Raw genomic sequence first — 21725 nt, 5'->3', positions numbered from 1 at the left:
TGGCCTCCGCCAGGGCTGCCCTTTGTCACCGGTTCTGTTCATTATTTTTATGGACAGAATTTCAAGGCGCAGCAGGGTGTAGAGGGGGTCTGGTTTGGGAACTACAGAATCTCGTCTCTGCTGTTTGCAGACGATGTGGTTCTGTTGGCTTCGTCAAATCAGGACCTTCAGCGTGCACTGGGGCGGTTTGCAGCCGAGTGTGAAGCGTCCGGGATGAAAATCAGCACCTCCAAATCCGAGGCCATGGTTCTCAACCAGAAAAAGGTGCTTTGCCCTCTTCAGGTAGGTAGAGTGTCCTTGCCTCAAGTGGAGGAGTTTAAGTATCTCGGGGTCTTGTTCACGAGTGAGGGACGGATGGAGCGTGAGATCGATAGACGGATCGGTGCAGCATCTGCAGTGATGCGGTCGCTGTATCGGACCATCGTGGTGAAGAGAGAGCTGAGTAGGGGGGCAAAGCTCTTGATTTACCGATCGATCTACGTTCCGATCCTCACCTATGGTCATGAGATTTGGCTCATGACCGAAAGAACGAGATCGCGAGTACAAGCGGCCGAAATGAGTTTCCACCGCAGGGTGGCTGGGCGCTCCCTTAGAGATAGGGAGCTCGGTCACTCGGGAGGAGCTCGGAGTGGAGCCGCTGCTCCTCCATGTCGAAAGGAGTCAGTTGAGGTGGCTCAGGCATCTTTTCCGGATGCCCCCTGGACGCCTCGCTGGAGAGGTGTTCACAATAATAGTAGTGTGGCATTCAGTCAGTGAGCTTGTCAATTTTGTGGAACAAACAGGTGTGAATCAGGTGTCCCCTATGTAAGAATGAAGCCAGCACCTGTTGAACATGCTTTTCTCTTTGAAAGCCTGAGGAAAATGGGACGTTCAAGACATTGTTCAGAAGAACAGCGTAGTTTGATTAAAAAGTTGATTGGAGAGGGGAAAACTTATACGCAGGTGCAAAAAATTATAGGCTGTTCATCTACAATGATCTCCAATGCTTTAAAATGGACAAAAAAAACAGAGACGCGTGGAAGAAAACGGAAAACAACCATCAAAATGGATAGAAGAATAACCAGAATGGCAAAGGCTCACCCATTGATCAGCTCCAGGATGATCAAAGACAGTCTGGAGTTACCTGTAAGTGCTGTGACAGACGATGCCTGTGTGAAGCTAATTTATTTGCAAGAATCCCCTGCAAAGTCCCTCTGTTAAATAAAAGAAGTGCAGAAGAAGTTACAATTTGCCAAAGAACACATCAACTGGCCTAAAGAGAAATGGAGGAATATTTTGTGGACTGATGAGAGTAAAATTGTTCTTTTTGGGTCCAAGGGCCGCAGACAGTTTGTGAGATGACCCCCAAACTCTGAATTCAAGCCACAGTTCACAGTGAAGACAGTGAAGCATGGTGGTGAAAGCATCATGATATGGGCATGTTTCTCCTACTATGGTGTTGGGCCTATATATCGCATACCATGGGATCATGGATCAGTTTGGATATGTCAAAATACAATGAAGAGGTCATGTTGCTTTATGCTGAAGAGGACATGCCCTTGCAGTGGGTGTTTCAACAACACAATGACTCCAAGCACACTAGTAAAAGAGCAAAATCTTGGTTCCAAACCAACAAAATTAATGCATCGCAGATGTGAAGAAATCATGAAAAACTGTGGTTATACAACTAAATACTAGTTTAGTGATTCACAGGATTGCTAAAAAAGCAGCTTGAACATAATAGTTTTGAGATTGTAGTGTCAACAGCAGATGCTACTATTATTGTGAACACCCCCTTTTCTACTTTTTTTTTTTTTTTTTTTTACTAATAGCCCAATTTCATAGCCTTAAGAGTGTGCATATCATGAATGCTTCGTCTTGTTGGATTTGTGAGAATCTACTGAATCTACTGGTACCTTGTTTCCCATGTAACAATAAGAAATATACTCAAAACCTAGATTAATCTTTTTAGTCACATAGCACTACTATTATTCTGAACACTACTGTAGATAAGATATCGATCAAAGTTTGTCAGTGGATATAAGATACATTCCTACATAACGCTCTCAAATATGAAAGAAATGCAATTTTTTAGAGATATGAAGTTTTGAAAATTTATTCAATGTTAAACATTTTCCAAGATTTTTCCTGACTATGACTTTTGACCTGTGACATTGAATTAGTTCTTACCTATCAGATTATGAATCTTCAGTAAAAATTTCATAACGATTTATGAAAAATTGTGCACTTCACGCTATTCAGAAACAAACGGGCAAAAACATAACTCCAACTTCGTTGGCGGAGGCAATAAAAAATATTATACTGTTGCTGCTGGCTGATAACATCTTCAGGCAAAGTGGACATGCATTGTCAAGTCGCTTTTATGAAGGGGGCTTGGTTTTTACTAGCCTGGTTCCGCATGTTTTCTCATGATGGATGACCATATCTAATTTTTTGACAAAAATACCCACATGAAGTGGTCTTATGATTTAGTGGACATGAACATGAAAACATGACAACATGACAACAGCATTCAAGAAAATGAGCAATGACAACTACTCTGTCTTTTGTGCTGTTTTGTGCTGAGTGTATGAGGGCCCCAAGTATTTATTTAAAAATGGCCTCCACAAATATTTTTGATCACTCAAAAATTTGATGATCTAACAGAAATTGTGCAAGGTTCTATGTTATTTAATATAACTAGAAATCAAATCCAAGAAATAAAACCTGACATTCAAAGTAGTTTGTCAATTTACTTATTTTAAAATAATTTTGGAGTGGATAGTGTGTGGTTTCTTTATTTGTGCAGTGCAGTTACAGTGAATACTGCAATTTAAACATATAAAATATGATAAATGCTAATATACTTACATCAGTAAATTCTTTAATGCTGATGATGTTGGCCTGCTTCACTACCTTCCTCTTCATTTCCTCCAAAGCTGCCATGTTGGTTTGAGCAGCAACACTAGAAGCTGGGTTGTTGGTAATAGGCCACATTGTAAGAAATGAAGACAGAGTTCCCAAATTGGATAGGGCTGCTGTCATGGTGGCTAAAACACAGAGACAAAAGAGAATAAACAATAAGGTAATAATAATAATAATAATAACCAGACCTGCTAGCAAGGTCCAAGCCCTGAATGTGGATCGCCACCCAAGCCTCCACAAGGTTCAAGTGAATTGTAATGATGCAACTCTCGGGTTGTGGGCCCCACCTACAGAACTTTGCCATCAAGAGGCCCAACTTCAGCCAAGACTTCCATACTTTTCAGCACATCCACAGCCGTTGTTCCCACAACATGCATGAGGTGTTGTGCATACAGATCCGTAAATCCCTTCGGCTGCTCCCTTGTTTTCACTTGGGGTTGCCACAGTAGATCCAAGGTGGTGGGGTCTGCATGTTGAGTTGGCACATTTTTCACCAAATCAGAATCAGAATCAGAAAAGTTTTACTGCCATATGAGTGAACAAGTTCACAACATTAGGAAATTTTTTAGGATTTTTTTTTTTTTTCTTCACGCGATTGACTGGAACTCAGCCCCCGATCACTCGGGATCGACTGGTTGCGCACGCCAGCCGTCACTGTTTTTTTCCCCAAAGGTGGAACACGCAAAATTGATGAGCACGGCGTCACACTCACACATGGTGCTGTGCGGCATCTCCACTCCACACAGAGGCAAAACAGAGTAATTTTTACATTATTTAATTTTTTTCTTTGTAGATCAAGGAATAATTTCATCACATGCAGACAGAATTGCCCGTTGCCTGTGGTAACTGAGATGTTAGCGAGGCACAGTAAAACTTTCAACTTCTTGTGCAAAACTGCGGCTCGTGGAGAGGAGAGGAAGCTCTGAACACAGCAACACAGACATTCCGCAAATGGATTACAACTTTTACCGCTGAATCCGTGATCTGAGTTCTGATGGAGCAACTGCTGCGCAAAGTACGAAGTCACACAGGAACTTTTTTTCAGCCACAACAAGGAATTAAAGTATTTTCAGATGTTTTTGAAACTCAGGAGGCTGTATGTGGATAATTTTTCTTCAGGATCATGTGATGATGAATTCCACTGAAACAGGTAAGACTTTATTATTTACTCTGTGTGAGAAATTACTCTGCATGAGGACTGCGGCTTTCAGCCAACCAACTGACAGCACTGATGGACGTATTTCGACTTATGAGTAAATTACATGAAAGCCTGAAAAAATCCATAAATTAGCTGCATCATTGTTTAAGCCACAGTGTTCAAAATGTATGAAAAAGTAGAGGCTTATAGTCCAGAAATTATGGAGTATGTGTGTGCAAATCCCCCATTGAGAGCTTGACATCACGCTGCTGTAAAGGGGCATCGGATGTTGCAGTATAGGAGAAGTTTTATGATTACAAGTACAAGAAAATGAATACAGGATCGGGCCGATACCCAAAACTGGTATCGGGATCGGTGCATCCTTCGTTAATATGACTGAACTGGGGATGTGTAGCGCAGATACCCTCATTTATAATTAATCCAATAAAGTGCATTCATTCTCTTTCCTAAAAGGCTGATCTCAAACTGAAAAAAGACTGGTGTTACGCTTTTGACCTCCTGGATCCAACTGGGGATGTCTCCGAAACCTTCCCCCATCAGTCTTACCATTACTTATAATTTATTTTTTCTTCAAAAGTGTCCCTGGAAATGTCCCAGCGAGTGTACGTTATCAGACATTTTAACAGCCAAGCATCAAAACCAGAGGTATTCCAGGCCAGGAGAAGTTAACATCCCCCATCCCTGTGACCAATTTATAGCCTACATGTCTCTAAAATACTCTCCAAAGCATTCCTGGGTCAAATATATCTACAAGACAGGGAGCTTCCTGTGGAGTCAACAGTTCGAAGAACAGAAGAACACAACCACTTTGTGTTACAACTAACATGATTTTATTATTTTATCGAATTGTGAATCGGTTCTCCCCCCCTTGGATTTCCCTGATGTGAATTCTCTGAGGCCACGAGTGACTTCCACTCCTGTCTCCAGGCCAAAACAACAGACTTTAGTGACAGGGGATTCTATCACCCACAAAGTCAGGATACAGACGGCAGCTGATGTTAAATGTATTCCTGGGGCCAGAGTTCTTGACATTGCCTCCCATCTTAGGGTGCTGACGCTGCAGAAGGGAACTAAGGAACATGACATGAGATACAGCCACATAGTTATTCACGTCGGCACCAATGATGTCAGGATAAAGCACTCAGAGGTCACAAAAATGGACTTGTGACCTTGCCAGAAAGATGTGTTGGCATTAATTAATAGTCTCTGGTCCCCTCCCCTCCCGGGGTACTGATGAGGCATTTAACAGGCTGACATTGTTAAATAGGTGGCTGGCACAATTTTGTAGACAGTAAGGCTTTAGCTTTATTGATAACTGGCCTTTGTTCTCTGGCCACCGTGGCTTGCTGATGCCAGATGGCCTCCACCCTACTGGGGAAGGCGCCGCCATCTTGTTTGCAAACATAGATAGAACTCTACAGGGAAGCAGCAGGCCACGGAGCAGGTGATTAGAGACCCAGCAAGGCTTATGACAAATGTGGGTGGGGAATCCATTAGCTTAGCGGGGGAATTAGTGCAGAAAATACACTCGTATGGTAATAGTGCAGTTTATCTGCCAGGGAGGGAAATTCAACAAGTTGAGACTGTGGCCAGCTTCCGTAGACGTGTCCATAAAAATCATAGAGGGCTATGCTTGCAAACTTAATACCTATTACTACTTGGATAATGTTGAAATTGACGATGGCCCATTGGCTGTTCCAGGAATATCAAAGATTTTGTGTCTACTACCAACAACTCACATTGAATGTCTCAAACCTAAAACTACTTCCAGACATCTTATATATGCTCCTCTGGAGCCACCCCTAAACCCAAAAAGTTCAACTGTCAACCCCACTGAGGTCCTTAGTCTGAATCTTATTAACATAAGATCACTATCCTCAAAATCATTGTTGATTAATGATCTAATTATTGATCATCACTTAGATATGATTGGGTTATGTGAAACCTGGCTTAAATTAACAGCTGTCCTCCACTTATATGAGGTCTGCCTACCAGCATATACATTTGGTCACGTCCTTCCTGATGCAAAGCAAGGCGGGGGTGTTGCTGTTATTTATAAATCTAGGTTTAGCTTATTAGCTGTTGGGGGGGTCACAAATATAACTCGTTTCAGCATCTGATTCTCCGTCATTTCACTTCTAAAACATGCAGAACAAGTTGGTGAACATAGGCAATGATCACCGTGAAGTGAGGAGTAACTGTGTCCGTGTAGCGACGTGCCAAATATCAACCCTTCGCCATGAAATTACGTTCTTCGTTTTGATGGCTTTAATTTTGTCATATCATCATGAAAATTGATACACATGTCAAGCAGGACAACCTCTTACAATTCATAAGGGCGTCGCCCATGGGCAGGGCAAAATGCCTCAATAGCGCCCCCTTGAAACTTTCAAAAACCACTCCCCGTAGGGTTTTTTTTTTTTTTTTTTGGAGTAGGGGGATGAAGATTGGTACACATGACTTGCATAGACGTACAAAAAAGTGTCCTGCACCATTGGTCTACTCTAAACAGGAAGTCGGCCATTTTGAATTTTTTTGTCATTTTGGCGTGATTTACACACGTTGTATTTGAACGAACTCCTCCTAGGGATTTTGTCCAATGCACTTCAAATTTCTTTCACAGCATCCAGAGATGATACTGACCAAAAGTGATTGAAAGCTTTTCTCTATGTCGAAGGGTGTGGCCGCTATGGCGCCGCCATTTTGACCCTCTGCCATGGAACATCAAGTCATGATAACTCCTTCATGCTTTGCCTGATTGACTTGAAACTTCACATGTGTGATGACAGTTGGCCCCTGAACACACCTGGCCCCTCTGGTTGTGCTCTGACTGCCCTAGTGGATGAACCATCAACTTGTCATAACTCCTTCATGCATTACCTGATTGACTTGAAAATTCACATGTGTAATGAGGGGCAGCCCCTTAACACACCTGGCTCCTCTGTTTGTGCACTGAGCGCCCCCTAGTGGAGGAACCATCAACTTGTCATAACTCCATGCATTACCTGATTGACTTGAAACTTCACATGTGTAATGAGGGTCAGCCCCTTAACACACCTTGCCCTCTGTTTGTGCACTAAGTGCCCCGTAGTGGATGAACCATCAACTCATCATAACTCCTTCATGCATTAACTGATTGAATTGAAACTTCACATGTGTGACGACGGTTGGCCCCTGAACACACCTGGCCCCTCTGTATGTACAATGAGCGCCCCCTAATGGCTGAACCATCAACATGTTAGATCTCCTTCATTCATTGTGTGATCTGCTTGAAATTTGAACTGTGTGTGATGAATGGTTGCCCCTGTACGCACATGCCCACATCTGGTCACAAGGGGATGCGCTGGCCTGGGTAGGCAGTCGCGCGAACGAGGGCGAACGCATATGACTGCTTGCGGTCCTAATTTATCTTTCTTCCTTTGACCGCGGGCTGCGCACAAACCGTCCGTGAGTAAAAGTGGAGATGTCCGGACTTTTTACTTGATGTGGCCATGTCCTGTCTCTGGCAATCAGTCTGTGAGCAGTACTTCTGTACTTTTTTGTCCTTTATTTAATACAATGATGAGAGAGTTTGAATGGAAAGCGAGGAACTGCAGCAGCCAGACAGTTATATTTTTCTTTTAATTGTTCACATGTGCACACGCAAACGAATCGTCCGTGACTAGACTGGAGATGTCTGGACTTTTTACTGGATGTGGACATGTCCTGTTTCTGGCAATTAGTCTGTGAGCAGGACTTTTATGGACAATCAGCAGTTTTTTCTGCGTTCTTTGAGCATGTAGTTTTACTGCATTGTGCACACGGTATGGATGGATGATGTATGAGATTTATTGTCATTGTCATTACACGAGTGCAACAACAAGATTACGTCCACACTCCAATTACCACAAACAAGATACAGCAAATAATCCACAATTATTACTTGTTTACCGTAATAATGGCACACATCAGAATGAAAAACAACACATATCCATTTGACATTGTTTATGTGCACTAAACTTTGAAACAGTCCATTTTCCGAATTGAGGCAATGTGAGTGTGGGGGAGCCGCAGCAACATGTAGTTGCGCCGCCGCCAGCTTGGGGGAGAACAGGGAGCTACAGCAGCGAAAACTGCACGGCACCCCGGAGGGGGAAGGGAGTGGCATGAGCGGGAGCTGGGATGGGGTGGTGGATGGGGACAGGAGGGGGGTGGGAGCACGCTTTCAGTCTCTGTCCATGTGTGAGTGGCAAATGAGTCAGTTTCTGTCCGTGTGTGCTGGAGTTGCAGAACATAGGAAAGAAGGTAGCCGAATAGATCACGAAGGCCGTAGAAATTCTTCTGGAGGAAAACAATGGGGCATTTTGTCCTTCAGAGGCTGATAAGCCTGCCATGTTTATGGTTGATCAGTGAAAAACACCTTTATAGCTCACATGAACAACGAGATCCAATTATGAACATTCCCTGGTCTCCGACATCTTCCTTTGCAAGGCGTGCATTTGCGCCAAGATATTATCCAATTTGCATCTGAGTTCAAGGGTTAATGCAGTCTGAGAATGTATCACCTTGCCCGACTCATTAATCATGACAGACAGGTGAGGGGTCGTGGCTCTGGTGGCAGCCGTCTTGCCAATTCTCTGGTAGGTCAGGGCAGCACATAAACCAATAAGTACCAGCCCTCCTACAATAAAACCAAATATAAATAAATCCTCGACGTCCTCCACAGAGAATGGCACAAAGCATGCGACACACCATGTCTCCCAGGAGTCAAGAACATAGCAAGCAGGGTAGGTTCCATCTGGGCACGCAGGGTCCCCCGGCCCTGATTTCCTTGTTGAAAAAATTGTGTCAATAGTGTTCAGAGACCAGCTGATCAGTTCCATGGTTAATCCAATATACTTTGAAGATTTCACAGTCTGGTGAAGTCGGGGACTTGAAGGCTGGAGCAGAGATAGAGGAGAGAGGAGGAGATGCGACCACCCTTGCCGGAGTCCCAAGCTGTTAAAATAATCCTGCGTGATTTATACTTCGGGAACAATGGAACACAGCACGAATCATAAATTGGTGTCGGGTAACACTGTATTGTGAGGGGGTGGCTCCCAGTCACGTTGAATACCCTCGCTTTGCCCTGACTTGCATTGAAACCACTTCCTTTCTGATTAAACATGTTTAATTATTTTCTGCGTTCTGTGCTCGATGCAGAAAAAATTAAACATGTTTAATTTTTGGCGTCCAATTCGCTTTGTCCTTTGCAGCCCTAGCGCTGTTGTGATGTTGAGGTACATCGTCTCGGCACTGGGTTGCTTCCACGTGGCATCGTCATGATGCCGCACAATGCAACTCAAAGTGGGCCCGGTGTGAAAGGGGCTTTAGTGTGAAGGTATCTGATAAGAGACACTTCTCCAGCCTTCCCTTGCCTTATCACACAAATGATCTCTGAGTGACACTGCAGAACTCAACTCTGGTCAATGGCTCACAGCGGGACATCGTGCCAAGACCTCCAAGTGACCCCTGATCCATGCCATGATGAAAAGACATTCTGTTACATGAAAGGGACCCTTTGATCATCACAGCCCTGTCAATGTTGTAGACAGAAGGACAATCATTCAGTCCAGACCTTGTTTTGACATCCTGTTCCTGTGTAATTAACTCTGTTTATGTTTGAACAGATGTATTCGCTTTTAACACTGTATGTGTAACTGCCCCCTGCCCTGATGTGGATAAAAGCTGGGCTCAGAAAGCCACACTTTACACTGTTCAATCCTATCCACCCTATCCACCCAATCCAATCATTCCTAACCCTAACCCAAATCAGGACACCCTGGTTGGCACAGCATCCAGAGTACTCTGTATTAAAAAGCCTGTCATCTGACAAACAGCCAATGTCTTGACTCTTTTCTTTCACAGACGAGCCTGAAAATCCTTCGGCCTCCACACTGGTCAATGCACCGACCGTGTCGATGTAAAAAATACAATCTTTGCTGCAAGCGTGCACATAAATGATTAATATGGGTTTCCCAGCTAAACAGATTATCTAAGTGAACACCTCGATATCTATAATCTCATGCTTTTTGTTTACATTCATAACCAAGTGATTGGCAACACACCACTGAACAAATGACTCAACCTCAGAGAAATAAGATGAGGGATCTTTGTCCTTGTGTAAAAGGATGAGGATGGCAGTGTTATCAGAAAACTTAAAAATGAGTTTACTGGGGAGATAACTGCTGCATTAATTTGTAGAAAGTAAACAAGACAGGGGAACTCACACAACCCTGAGGTACACCTGTACCCATAAGTCTGAGACTGTATTGTTTACTTTAACGTTCTGAGTTCTATTAATTAAAAAATAATAAAACCATTTCAGAATAAGTGGGTCCACAGTCATCTGAGACAATCTGCTTATCAACAGATGAGGGTGAAAAGTATTAAAAGCAGAACTAAAATCAACAAATAAAATAAAATAAACAACTAGACCTACATTTAAGAATTTTCCAACTAAATCTGGGGGAGGGGGGGTGACTGAAGGACCCCCAAGTCAGCTGGCATGGAAGAGAGCTGCCCCTCTACAATCAAACGCACAAAAGACCTGGCAAGAAAAGCACAAACACTGCAAAAACCTTGTCAAGGCGGGTGGCTGCCCAGCACCAGGAGCAGCTGGACCCACAAAGCAGACTCCCAGACTTAGTTTAGGCGTGTGAGAAATCATGGTCATTATTCCAGGCTCTGGTTCAGTACACAGGTGGTCAGTCAGCAGAACAGAGGCACAATAGGGGTCAAGCAAAAATGCAGTCATATTCTGGCAGGGTTCAAAGGCATGAGCAAACACTTTTTTCAAGAATGAGGCAAAAAGGCGTGGCCGAGGAGGATGGAGCAAAACACGGTACACAGCAAGGCAAGAAATCAGGACTAAATACAAAGGCTGGGATGTGTGCACAAAGCAACAACAAAGTGGCAGTGAGCTGTGATGGTCTAAATGCGGGTGGACGAGGTGCACGTCTGGAGCAATCTAGAAAGGGGGCATGGCTAGTAGACCAAGATAAAGCATGTTGCAAGATGGTGAGGAACGACAATGCAAGGTGGAGTGAGGTAAGACAAAGATACATGAACAGGTGCAAAGAGCATGAGTGAATGGAAACACACTGAAAAAAAAATAGTAAGAAAATAAATGAAACTGAACAGGATCTGACTAAGAAAACAAAAATGACTAAACAGACCATAAAATAAGACAGAGACTAAGTGATAAAAACTGATATTAAAGCACAAAAGATCACATAAGCAATGGGAACAATGAAAAACAAATGATAACTGAATGATAAACAATGACAACACAGACTTACTGAATAAAACAACAACGGAACTGAATCATGACCAAAGTAAGAAAAGAAACAAAGTGACAAATCAAAACAGAACAGAGAATAACCACATGATGAAAATAAAATAACTAGTAAATCAAGGCTGGGGCACGTGAAGGGGAACAAAGAAAGAGGAAAAACCTGAATCAAAGCCCAGATCCGGCAAAAATTGTGACAAACCTTGGGTGAGAAGAGGAAAAGCAAGTTTACCATTTGAAGAACAATTACTAGACCATGCATATCTGAATGTTCTGTACCACTCACAAGGCTGCAATAAGGACTGAACTATTTGTATCTATCTTCAATTGCTTAACCAATCAGATTATAGAGCATTCAGAAGTTTAAAATAGCAAGCATCAATGCAAATATATTTGGACATGCGATACTTCATTTACTGTAGTGTATAATTGCATGGCAATTAATTTTTGTTTTGTTTTGTGACTTAAAATGGTTTTGAAAAAGTTCATTAATTTCTCTTGCACTACTTGCATTGTTTATTTATTTAAAAGGATTATTAACTGAGTGTGAGGTCTGTACGGGAAAATATCAGTCTGTGCGAAAAACAGTGAGGTCTGATATTCCTGTACAGACTGAGCAAGCGAGGTTAATAATTTATTATATGGTTACTATATATATATATATATATATATATATATATATATATATTTACGCAAACTTACGGTATCACCTGAATATGGAAGCTGCTGAAGGTTCATAGTCAGACTTCTGTGAAGAACTTGCTAACAGACTATCCAGGCATTAGCTGGTAAGCTTTGTTTTTTCCAATGCCGTTTAAATATTTGTGTATTATGTTCATGTCCGACTTGGTTTTTCAAATCGTGTTTTTAACTTTCTGGTTTGTAATGAATGTGATACACATTCCAGACTGACTGTCATGGTAACTGGTCTGATATGGGAACATATCAGACCAGAAATCAGCCAATCAGAGCATGTGTAGTGGCACAACCATGTAATAAATTTAGTTACTGCAGGGTTCTAGCTAGCGCAAACATGCGTTACGGCCCATTACGCTATAATTTTGGACAGTTACGCTGGTCTGTAATCAACCGTTTCTGCAGCGCGACTCCAGTCTGAAGCGTGAATCAATGAAGCAATGCTTTGATTCAATGGCTCGTGGCTCTTTGATTTGCTGCTCTTCAGAAGCGGTAAGTCCACTTCTTAACCCCTCTCAAAGCCATTAAAATATCACGAGTCACTTTTGTGTGTATTAAAGTCACTAACTGGGACTCTCGTCTTGCTGTAGTCAAGAAATGAGAATCGTCCTCCGTTCCGTTGGCACAGCTCCAAATGCTGTGCGGCTCTCTGCAGAGACAGAGTCTGCTCGGAATTAATAACTTCAAAAAGAATTGCTGCTTTAAATAAAATTTCTTTACAAATGTTGCAATACAGACAACAAACTACAATTGACTAAAATATTTTTTCCTCCCAATATGAGACGTCCTGCATTGTTTATGAACCTGACCTACAGCACAGCTGCAAGATAAGTATGGAAATACATGCATGCCAATAATAATGTTTGAAAGGAAATGCTTTTGACAAAAACTAACAGATTTTATTTCTGTTGATGTCCAGAGATCAAGGATCCACCATGTAGAGTTTATTATGGCCAGAGTTTAAAGATCCAGTAACCAATTTCATATTTATTTACTTTAAGACTCAATAAAATGTTGTTCAATTGAAATTTAATCAGCTTATAAAGTGCCAAATTACAACAAAAGCCGTCTCAAGGTGCCTCACACAAAACAGTTCAACATAAAAAAAAATGAAATACCTAATTAAAAACGGAAGTAAAAGAATAAAACATAACAAAATAAAAACTACTCATAAGAAAGAGAATAAAAATATGTTTTAAGTCTTGACTTAAAAATGTCCACGGACTCCGACTGCCTCACTGAGGGCCATGTACTGGCTAACCCAGAATGAGATTGCCCACTCAACAAACTTCCCCAGCCTTCTGAACATGATGAAGGGACCTGGGCTGTCGTACCTGGCTTTTCCCCTTTGGGTAGCCCTAGAACGGCCAATTTTTAGCTTAAATTTTCAAAAGCTCCCCCCCTTCCGCACCCCCCACCCCTGGTCACTATGCTCCCTCGACATTACCACTATGCTAAAATTTTATCCTAGCTAGAACCCTGTATTGTATGACAATATTTTCAATCTGCTATTTGCCAGTATGGGCAGCACAGAGGTATACTGACAAGTCGAGAAAAAAAAACAACAAAAAAACGGTCACGTGACTCATGATGCCATCTTGATTCTAAAATAGTGTTGGCTGTTAATCTGTCTGCATGTAAATCCGGCTATTTTATTTATTTATTCACTGAAAATGCCGGGTTGCTGTGCATTTGAATGCAAAACTGGTCACAACAAGGGGTTCAAGATGTACAGATTCCCTTCGGATCGGAACAGAAGAAATATATGGGAAAATAAAGTCAGCCGTGTGTGATGGAAGCGGCTTTGTCAAAGTTTTGAGAGGTAAATTTATTGTTCACTCCCACGCAGTAAAACTCACCTAAACCGTCATTGTATAAACAGGATATTCACAGTCACCGAACAAAAAAAGTCCCAATGTTTTTGTGTTGTTTTCCATGTAATAAACACCATATATATGGGAATTTGTATAACAGATTTTTCACTCACATCGGAAAAAATGTCCTGTCAGATTGCAATGTACGAGGTCTGTCAATAAAGCAACGGTCCTTTTTATTTTTTTCAAAAACTATATGGATTTCATTCATATGTTTTTACGTCAGACATGCTTGAACCCTCGTGCGCATGCGTGAGTTTTTCCACGCCTGTCGGTGACGTCATTCGCCTGTGAGCACTCCTTGTGGGAGGAGTCGTCCAGCCCCTCGTCGGAATTCCTTTGTCTGAGAAGTTGCTGAGAGACTGGCGCGTTGTTTGATCAAAATTTTTTCTAAACCTGTGAGACACATCGAAGTGGACACGGTTCGAAAAATTAAGCTGGTTTTCAGTGAAAATTCGTGCAGCGCTCTCAGCCACCGTCGTCAGCCTGTTCAAGCTGAAAACCTCCACATTTCAGGTTCTATTGATCCAGGACGTCGTGAGAGAACAGAGAAGTTTCAGAAGAAGTCGGTTTCAGCATTTTATCCGGATATTCCACTGTTAAAGGAGATTTTTTTAATGAAAGACGTGCGGACGGGTCCGCGCGTCGGGACGCAGCCGACGCGGTGCGGCGGCACAGGAAAAACACCTCCGTGTTGATAACCATTTGTAAAATCCAGGCGGCTTTTGATGGCTTTCAGTGGAGTGAGTATATGAGAAATTGTTTAACAGCAGGACATGTTCCAACTTGTCCTTAAGGCTTTCAACAGAGGTGTTTTTCCTGTGGCGGAGTGTCGCGGCGGCTGCGAGCCGACACGCGGACCCGTCCGCACGTCTTTCATTAAAAAATCTCCTTTAAAAAGAAAAGCTTGTTGATGGTCAAATTTGTCCAGAATAAAGCATAATCCAGAGACGGAAACTTTAAAACTGTCATGCATGTCATTGCGTGACATGGAGTTACAGAGATGCAGAAGCATAAAATCAGGCTTTAAATTCATTAAATAAATCATAATAAATTGTAAATTTATGTAAATTTGATAGCTTAACTATTTTATATTTATTTTGATAGCACCTGTACCTGGATGTGTTGCTGTATCTGGTTAAATTACTTTAAAAAAATGTTGAAAACATAAACATTCAGTCGTCTCAGCGCAGTTGGAACCAAAATGGTGCCATGTTTTGAGTTGACACCACTCTCTCAATTAAGGCACTATGTTCACCTGGGTTCCCTCTAGATGCTCTGGCATCCTCCCACATCCAAAGACATGCAAGTTCGGTGAATTGGTGACTCTAAACTGGTTGTAGGTGGGAGCGTGTGTCTGACTATGTTTGTCTGTCAAAATGTGGACTGCAGTAGACTGGCATCCTGTCCACGGTGTACCCCACCTTTCACCCAGTGACTGTTGGGATAAGCTCCAGCCCCTCCATGACCCTTAAATGGAGTAAGCAGGTATATAAAATGAGTAATGGGCAGTACTTGACAGTCAAACGATTTACAGGAGCCTGACAAACTGAAGCATTAACTCGAAGTGTATGAAATGGTACAATAACATAAAAATACAAAAAGTGGAAGCAAACTGAGGGTGAAAATCATACCTGCAGTCATACTGGCCATAGCAGGATTCATGGTCACAGCGGGCACCGTCAGGGGAAGTGTTGAGGACCTCAGGCTGACAGGGATAGTCATACCTGCCCTTGCACACATGGCAGCAACATTGGCCTTGGCAATCTCCAACAACTGGTCCTTATCTGAGTAAACAAACAAAATGACAACAAAAGTGGATAAATGCTAATAAAAGCACAAACAGGTCTCTCCAAACTATTCCAATTTCAACATAGTTTGGTGCACAAATAGTCAGAAAAGACAATTTTTGGAATTATGAACCAAGCCAAATAAAAGTTGTTAAATAGATTTTTGTTTCACCATTTTGCTCCAACCGCTTGTCACTTTTGAGTGGGTGTGGCTTCTTTCACTCAACCTGCTATAACTAATGAATAAATTACCTTTGTGAAATCAAATTTTATCAACAAGATTACTATAAATCTATTTAAAAACTGACAAGGTAAATAACCTGATGGAGCATTATAACCACCATAGTAGAGTTGTTGCAACAATTTCTGAAACTGGAGGCTGAACATATAAATAACTTTATCTGGATGCGCTGAAAAGTTCTGCATTAAACCGCATGAGCAACTCCCATTTCAGCAAAGACAAATTTTCATCCAAATTACTCTGACAATTTCTCCTCAATCTTTCTTTCAAAGCTTGTACCAATTCATACAAAAGCCATCGAAAGGATTTTTGATATTTAGGGCCTGAGTAGGAAAAAGTCCTACGAGGACCCTATTGTAATTGTGCTGTTTATTATTATTATTTATTAGGGCCGAGTAGGAAAAAGTCCTATGAGGACCCTATTGTAATTGCGCTGTTTATTATTATTAGGGCCCGAGTAGGAAAAAGTCCTACAAGGACCGTATGGTAATTGCGCTGTGTAACACACATGACGTAGCGCCCCTACTTCCTGCTGTGGTTTTATTTTTGCGGGTCATTTCCTTTATATATCCCTGTCCACTTTCACTTCCTCCTGCTTGACTGTGGCTCTCACGGCTTGGATGTGCTGCTGCGCTACGGACCCATGCTGCTCTCTGCTGTGGCTGGTGTTGGCATTTTTGCCAAAGGCTGGGAGGGAACCTGTAAAAATTGTGCACTTGGTGACAAGTTTTTACAATTTGGCATGGTGGTAGATATGACTCAGTACATTTCTAAAACCACTGCATACAAAGTGGCGCTGCCCCCTGGTGTCCAGTATGCGCAAAATCCAAGATGGCCACCTCAAAATAGGAAAAACGTCATATCTCGGTAACTACTTGATACAATTTAAAGTGTAATACCTAATTTTCAACAAAGCTAAACTGAAAATTTCAGCCAAATGTCTTATTTTTATTGCCTTGGCAAAGTCAAATATGAGTGCAAGATCATGTCTTGGTTGTTTTTGTTCCAAATCAATTTGTAATGCACAGTATTAAACATTTTGGAGTGAGAGAAATATCTTTTTGACATTCTTTGGCTATATATCTGACTTTTAGAATCTTAGCCAAGTTTGACTCACAGCAGCTGCAAGGTGTAAACCAGAAGTTCCACTGTCATTGTGATGAGGCAAGGTCACTTTACAACTTCTCTGGGATAAATATTTAAATAAAGAACTTCTTAAACTACAATCAATGCAAACTTATATACATGTACATGTCCCAGGTTAGTATGGACAAATCAGACTTATTGACAAACAACAACATCAACAAACAATACCAAAAGAAAAACGGGTACTGGTAACCTTACATACTACTCCTAGAACATATCTTCAACCTTCCGAACAGACAATTATCATCATCATTAGACAATGTCATTTGTGTATCTTCCTATTGACTAGTAGTACAATCAAACTATACCAACAGAACAACAGGTTCTGGTAATCTTACCTACTACTTCTAGAACAAAATTTCAACCTTCCGAGCAGACAATAGGCATCCTCTTTAGAAATTTGTGTATCAGCTTATTTGTAGCAAATACATGAAGTACATAAACATTTCCCATCTGAGATTCCAATCCTGAAGCATACATGAGTATTGGAATTACTCGTGTTCCTTTGGGTGTTCGACCAGTAAACCTACTTTATGGAAAATATAATATAATATAATATAATATCAATGTCAACAGAGAACTGAGCAGCAAAATCCTAAAAATAGATACTAGATTTGAGTTTCGGAACTTCCATTCATTCTGTGTAATGTATGTTTCCACTGAACTGGTGACAAGCTTTGGTAACATAGAATCTGGACTTATGGGTTGCTGTTTGTGCAGCCTCCCTGACATTTGCACAATGAAGTGCAGCAAGGGCCAGCTTTACTGCACTTGCAGTTGCCTCTGCAAGCGACTGTGCATACACAGTGCAGTAAGAGAGAGCATGCTTGGGTCACCTCTGGCAGGGCCGTCCAGTGCGGCACCCGCTCCTTCATTCGAGCATTCCAGGTCCAGCCCGTCGGCAGGAGATGGAAGCTGAGGAGTCTGACAGAGAGACTGCTTCCAGATGAGAGCTGCACAGAGCAGTGCCCGCTTTGCATGTTGGAAAAATGCATTCTTGGTAGGAGGGATGGAGTCAAGATCTTTCAGTCCATCTGCCTCCTTGGTGCATTCAGGGAAACTGCTTCACTGTCTTTGCCGTACATGCGTACAACCCAGTGCTCTTGTGTCTGCATGTGAGGGGAATTGATGCTGAGACATGCAGGGTCTTGCATCAGAGCCACACAGGACTCAGTGACCTGTGGAAGGCCTTTCCAGGTATTCCAAGCACTCTTCTTGCCAATGCCATACAGAGCCGATGTGACACAGCAGCCTGTCATGGAATGAAGCAGTGGAAGAGCTGTAGCCTGCCAAGGACCCCTGTACACACATGCCCACATCTGGTCACAAGGGGACATGTTGGCCTGGGTAGGCGGTTGCGCGGAACGAGGGCCCGTATATGACTGCTTGCAGGCCTAGTTATTATTAGGGCTCGAGTAGGACAACGTCCTACGAGGACCCTATTGTAATTGCGCTGTTTATTATTATTAGGGCCCAAGTAGAACAATGTCATACGAGGACCCTATTGTAATTGCGCTGTTTATTATTATTATTTATTATTATTATTATTATTAGGGCTCGAGTAGGAAAAACTCCTACGAGGACCCTATTGTAATTGCACTGTTTATTATTATTATTTATTATTATTATTATTATTATTATTAGGGCCTGAGTAGGAAAAAGTCCTACGAGGACCCTATTGTAATTGTGCTATTTATTATTATTATTATTATTCTCACTCTTGAAATCGAAATTTCGGCCTGTTCCCGTGCTCAAAAACTCACCAAATTTTGCAAATTCATCCAGCCGGATCCGAAATTCGATATTTTGGGGGTGTTGCACATGATTGCAGTGAAATCGCGAAATAGAGCCACCTAGAAATTTTCAAAAACCCCTCCACATTGGGGTTTTTTCGTCATAGCCTCACAAAATTCAGTACACATATTTACCATGCCGCGATGCACAAAAAATTATCACGAACTAGTCCTAGGAATTTCATCCGATCGTCTTCAAATTTGGTCAACATCATCACGACACAATGGTGATCAAAAGTTATCAAAAGATTCTAATTAGGTCAAAAGGCGTGGCTGCTAGGGGTCGTCAAACTTTGGCGAGCTTTTCAGAGCACGCCGTTTCAGTTCGAACGACTGTCACGCCCACATACTTCATTGTAGATCCTTCAAACTTGCTGTACATGATGAGGGCTCAGTCCTGAACGTCTACATATATTAACTTCCCACCTCGGCCATAGCGTCCCCCGCTGGTGGCGGTAAATGTCCTATTTTTACTTTAAGAGGTCCTGATGTCACATACTTAACCCAATCAACTTCATTCCACTTCTAAAACATGCAGAACAAGTTGGTGAATGTAGGCGACGAATGCCGTGAAGGTACGAGTAACGGCGTCTGTGTGGCGGCGTGCCAAATATTGCCCATTCGCCATGCAATTACGTTCTGCCTTTTGACGGCTTTAATTTTGTCATATCATCATGAAAATTGATACACAGGTCGAGCACAACAACCTTACAATTCTTTTTTTTTTTTGGAGTAGGGGGATGAAAATTGGTACACAGGTGTGACTTGCATAGATGTACAAAAAAGTCTCATGCACCATGGGTCTACTCCAAACAGGAAGTCGGCCATTTTGAATTTTCTTCTCATTTTGGCGTGATTTCCACATGTATTTGAACGAACTCCTCCTAGGGATTTTGTCCAATGCACTTCAAATTTCTTTCAGATCACCTAGAGACGATACTGATCAAAAGTTATCGAAAGCTTTTCTTTATGTTGAAAGGTGTGGCCGCTATGACGCCGCCATTTTGACCCTTCGCCATGGAACATTATACTTAAACAGGTACTGAAGTCACATAGTTAACCCCATGAACTTCCTTCCACTTCTAAACCATGCAGAACAAGTTGTTGAACAAAGGTGATGCTCGAGTAACGGCATCTGTGTGGCGGCGTACCAAATATTGCCCCTTCGCCATGAAATTACGTTCCTTTTGACGGCTTTAATTTTGTCATATCATCATGAAAATTGATACACAGGTCAAGCACGACAATCTCTTACAATTCATAGGGGTGTCGCCCATGGGTGGGGCAAAATGCCTCAATAGCGCCCCCTTGAAACTTTCAAAAACCCCTCCCCATAGGGGTTTTTTTGGAGTAGGGAGATGAAAATTGGTACACGTGTGACTTGCATACACATACAAAAAAGTCTCTTGCACCGTTGGTCTACTCCAAACAGGAAGTCGGCCATTTTGAATTTTCTTGTCATTTTGCCATGATTTCCACACGTTGTATTTGAACTCCTCCTAGGGATTTTGTCCAATGCACTTCAAATTTCTTTAACAGCATCCAGAGATGATACTGACCAAACGTTATCAAAAGCTTTTCTCTATGTTGAAGGGTGTGGCCGTTATGGAGCCGCCATTTTGACCCTTCACCATGGAACATCATGTCATGATAATGCCTTCATGCTTTTTCTGATTGACTTGAAACTTCATATGTATGATGACGATTGGCCCCTTAACACACCTGGCCCCTCTGTTAGTACATTGAGCGCCCCCTAGTGGATGAACCATCAACATGTCATAACTCCTTGATGCATTGTGTGATTTGTTTAAAATTTTAAACTGTGCTGTGTAATGAGTGGTTGTCCCTGTATGCACATGCCCACATCTGGTCACAAGGGCACCCACTGGCCTGAGTAGGCGGTCGCGCGGTATATGACTGCTTGCAGTCCTAGTTATTATTATTATTTATAATAATAATAATAATTATTATTATTATTATTCTCACTCTTGAAATCAAAATTTCGGCCTGTTCCCGTGCTCAAAAACTCACCAAACTTTCCAAAGTCATGCGGACGGATCCGAAATTCGATATTTTAGGTTTGTCGCACATGGTCGCAGCGAAATCGCGAAATTTGACTTCAAACTTCACAAACACTGAAAACACATGGACCTCTGTTTGTGATCTGAGCGCCCCCTAGTGGATGAACAACCAACTGGTCATAACTCCTTCCTGCTTTACCTGATTGACTTGAAACTTCACAAGTGTAATGAGGGTCAGTCCCTTAATACACCTTGCCCCTCTGTTTGTACACTGAGCACAAACTAGTGGATGAACCATCAACATGTTATAACTCCTTCATGCATTGTGTGATTTGCTTGAAATTTGAACTCTGTGATGAGTGGTTGTACCTCTACGCACATGCCCATATCTGCTCACAAGGGGATGCGCTGGCTTCGGTAGGCGGTTGCGTGGCACGAGGGCCCGTATATGACTGCTTGCAGTCCTAGTTATTATTATTATTGCTATTATTATTATTATTATTCCTTTCACGAACATTTTTCTTCTAAAGTCAGCTATTTTTGCATTGAGTTTTGATTTGACCAAGCTTCCAAAAAGACGATGACGAAAGACGAATTTTTGATAGAGAATAAAGACGCTCAAACTTTTATTCTGACAAACCATACTCCAGAGCGCTGCAGAGAAAAACATCCAGGTCAGCTGAGACGTTCAACAGAGACTTGAACTGCCGCCGCAAAATCACAGCACAATAACAGAAACCCTCCCTGCCACTGACGAAACTGAGCGGGTCGGACCGGCAGAGCCTCTCT

The 21725-nt window shown here is 42.1% G+C and overlaps 1 protein-coding gene across 5 annotated transcripts in view; it reads right to left on the bottom strand.

Annotated features, from left to right (window-relative positions):
• LOC117512923 (protein SON) overlaps positions 1-21725 on the bottom strand; it is a 451527-nt gene that overhangs the window by 254243 nt on the left and 175559 nt on the right. For 4 of the 5 annotated variants that reach the window (XM_034173153.1, XM_034173176.1, XM_034173169.1 and 1 more), the window contains 2 exons: positions 15580-15732; positions 2851-3029 (listed from right to left, as the gene is read on the bottom strand). In XM_034173153.1, coding sequence (XP_034029044.1) covers positions 2851-3029; positions 15580-15732 — 332 coding nt within the window. The remainder of the gene's footprint in view (positions 1-2850; positions 3030-15579; positions 15733-21725) is intronic. The other variant, XM_034173162.1, reaches the window with a different exon arrangement.

Source organism: Thalassophryne amazonica, chromosome 1 (genome assembly GCF_902500255.1).
Source record: "Thalassophryne amazonica chromosome 1, fThaAma1.1, whole genome shotgun sequence".
Lineage (NCBI taxonomy): Eukaryota > Metazoa > Chordata > Actinopteri > Batrachoidiformes > Batrachoididae > Thalassophryne > Thalassophryne amazonica.
This window is presented reverse-complemented; position numbering and strand designations above follow the sequence as displayed.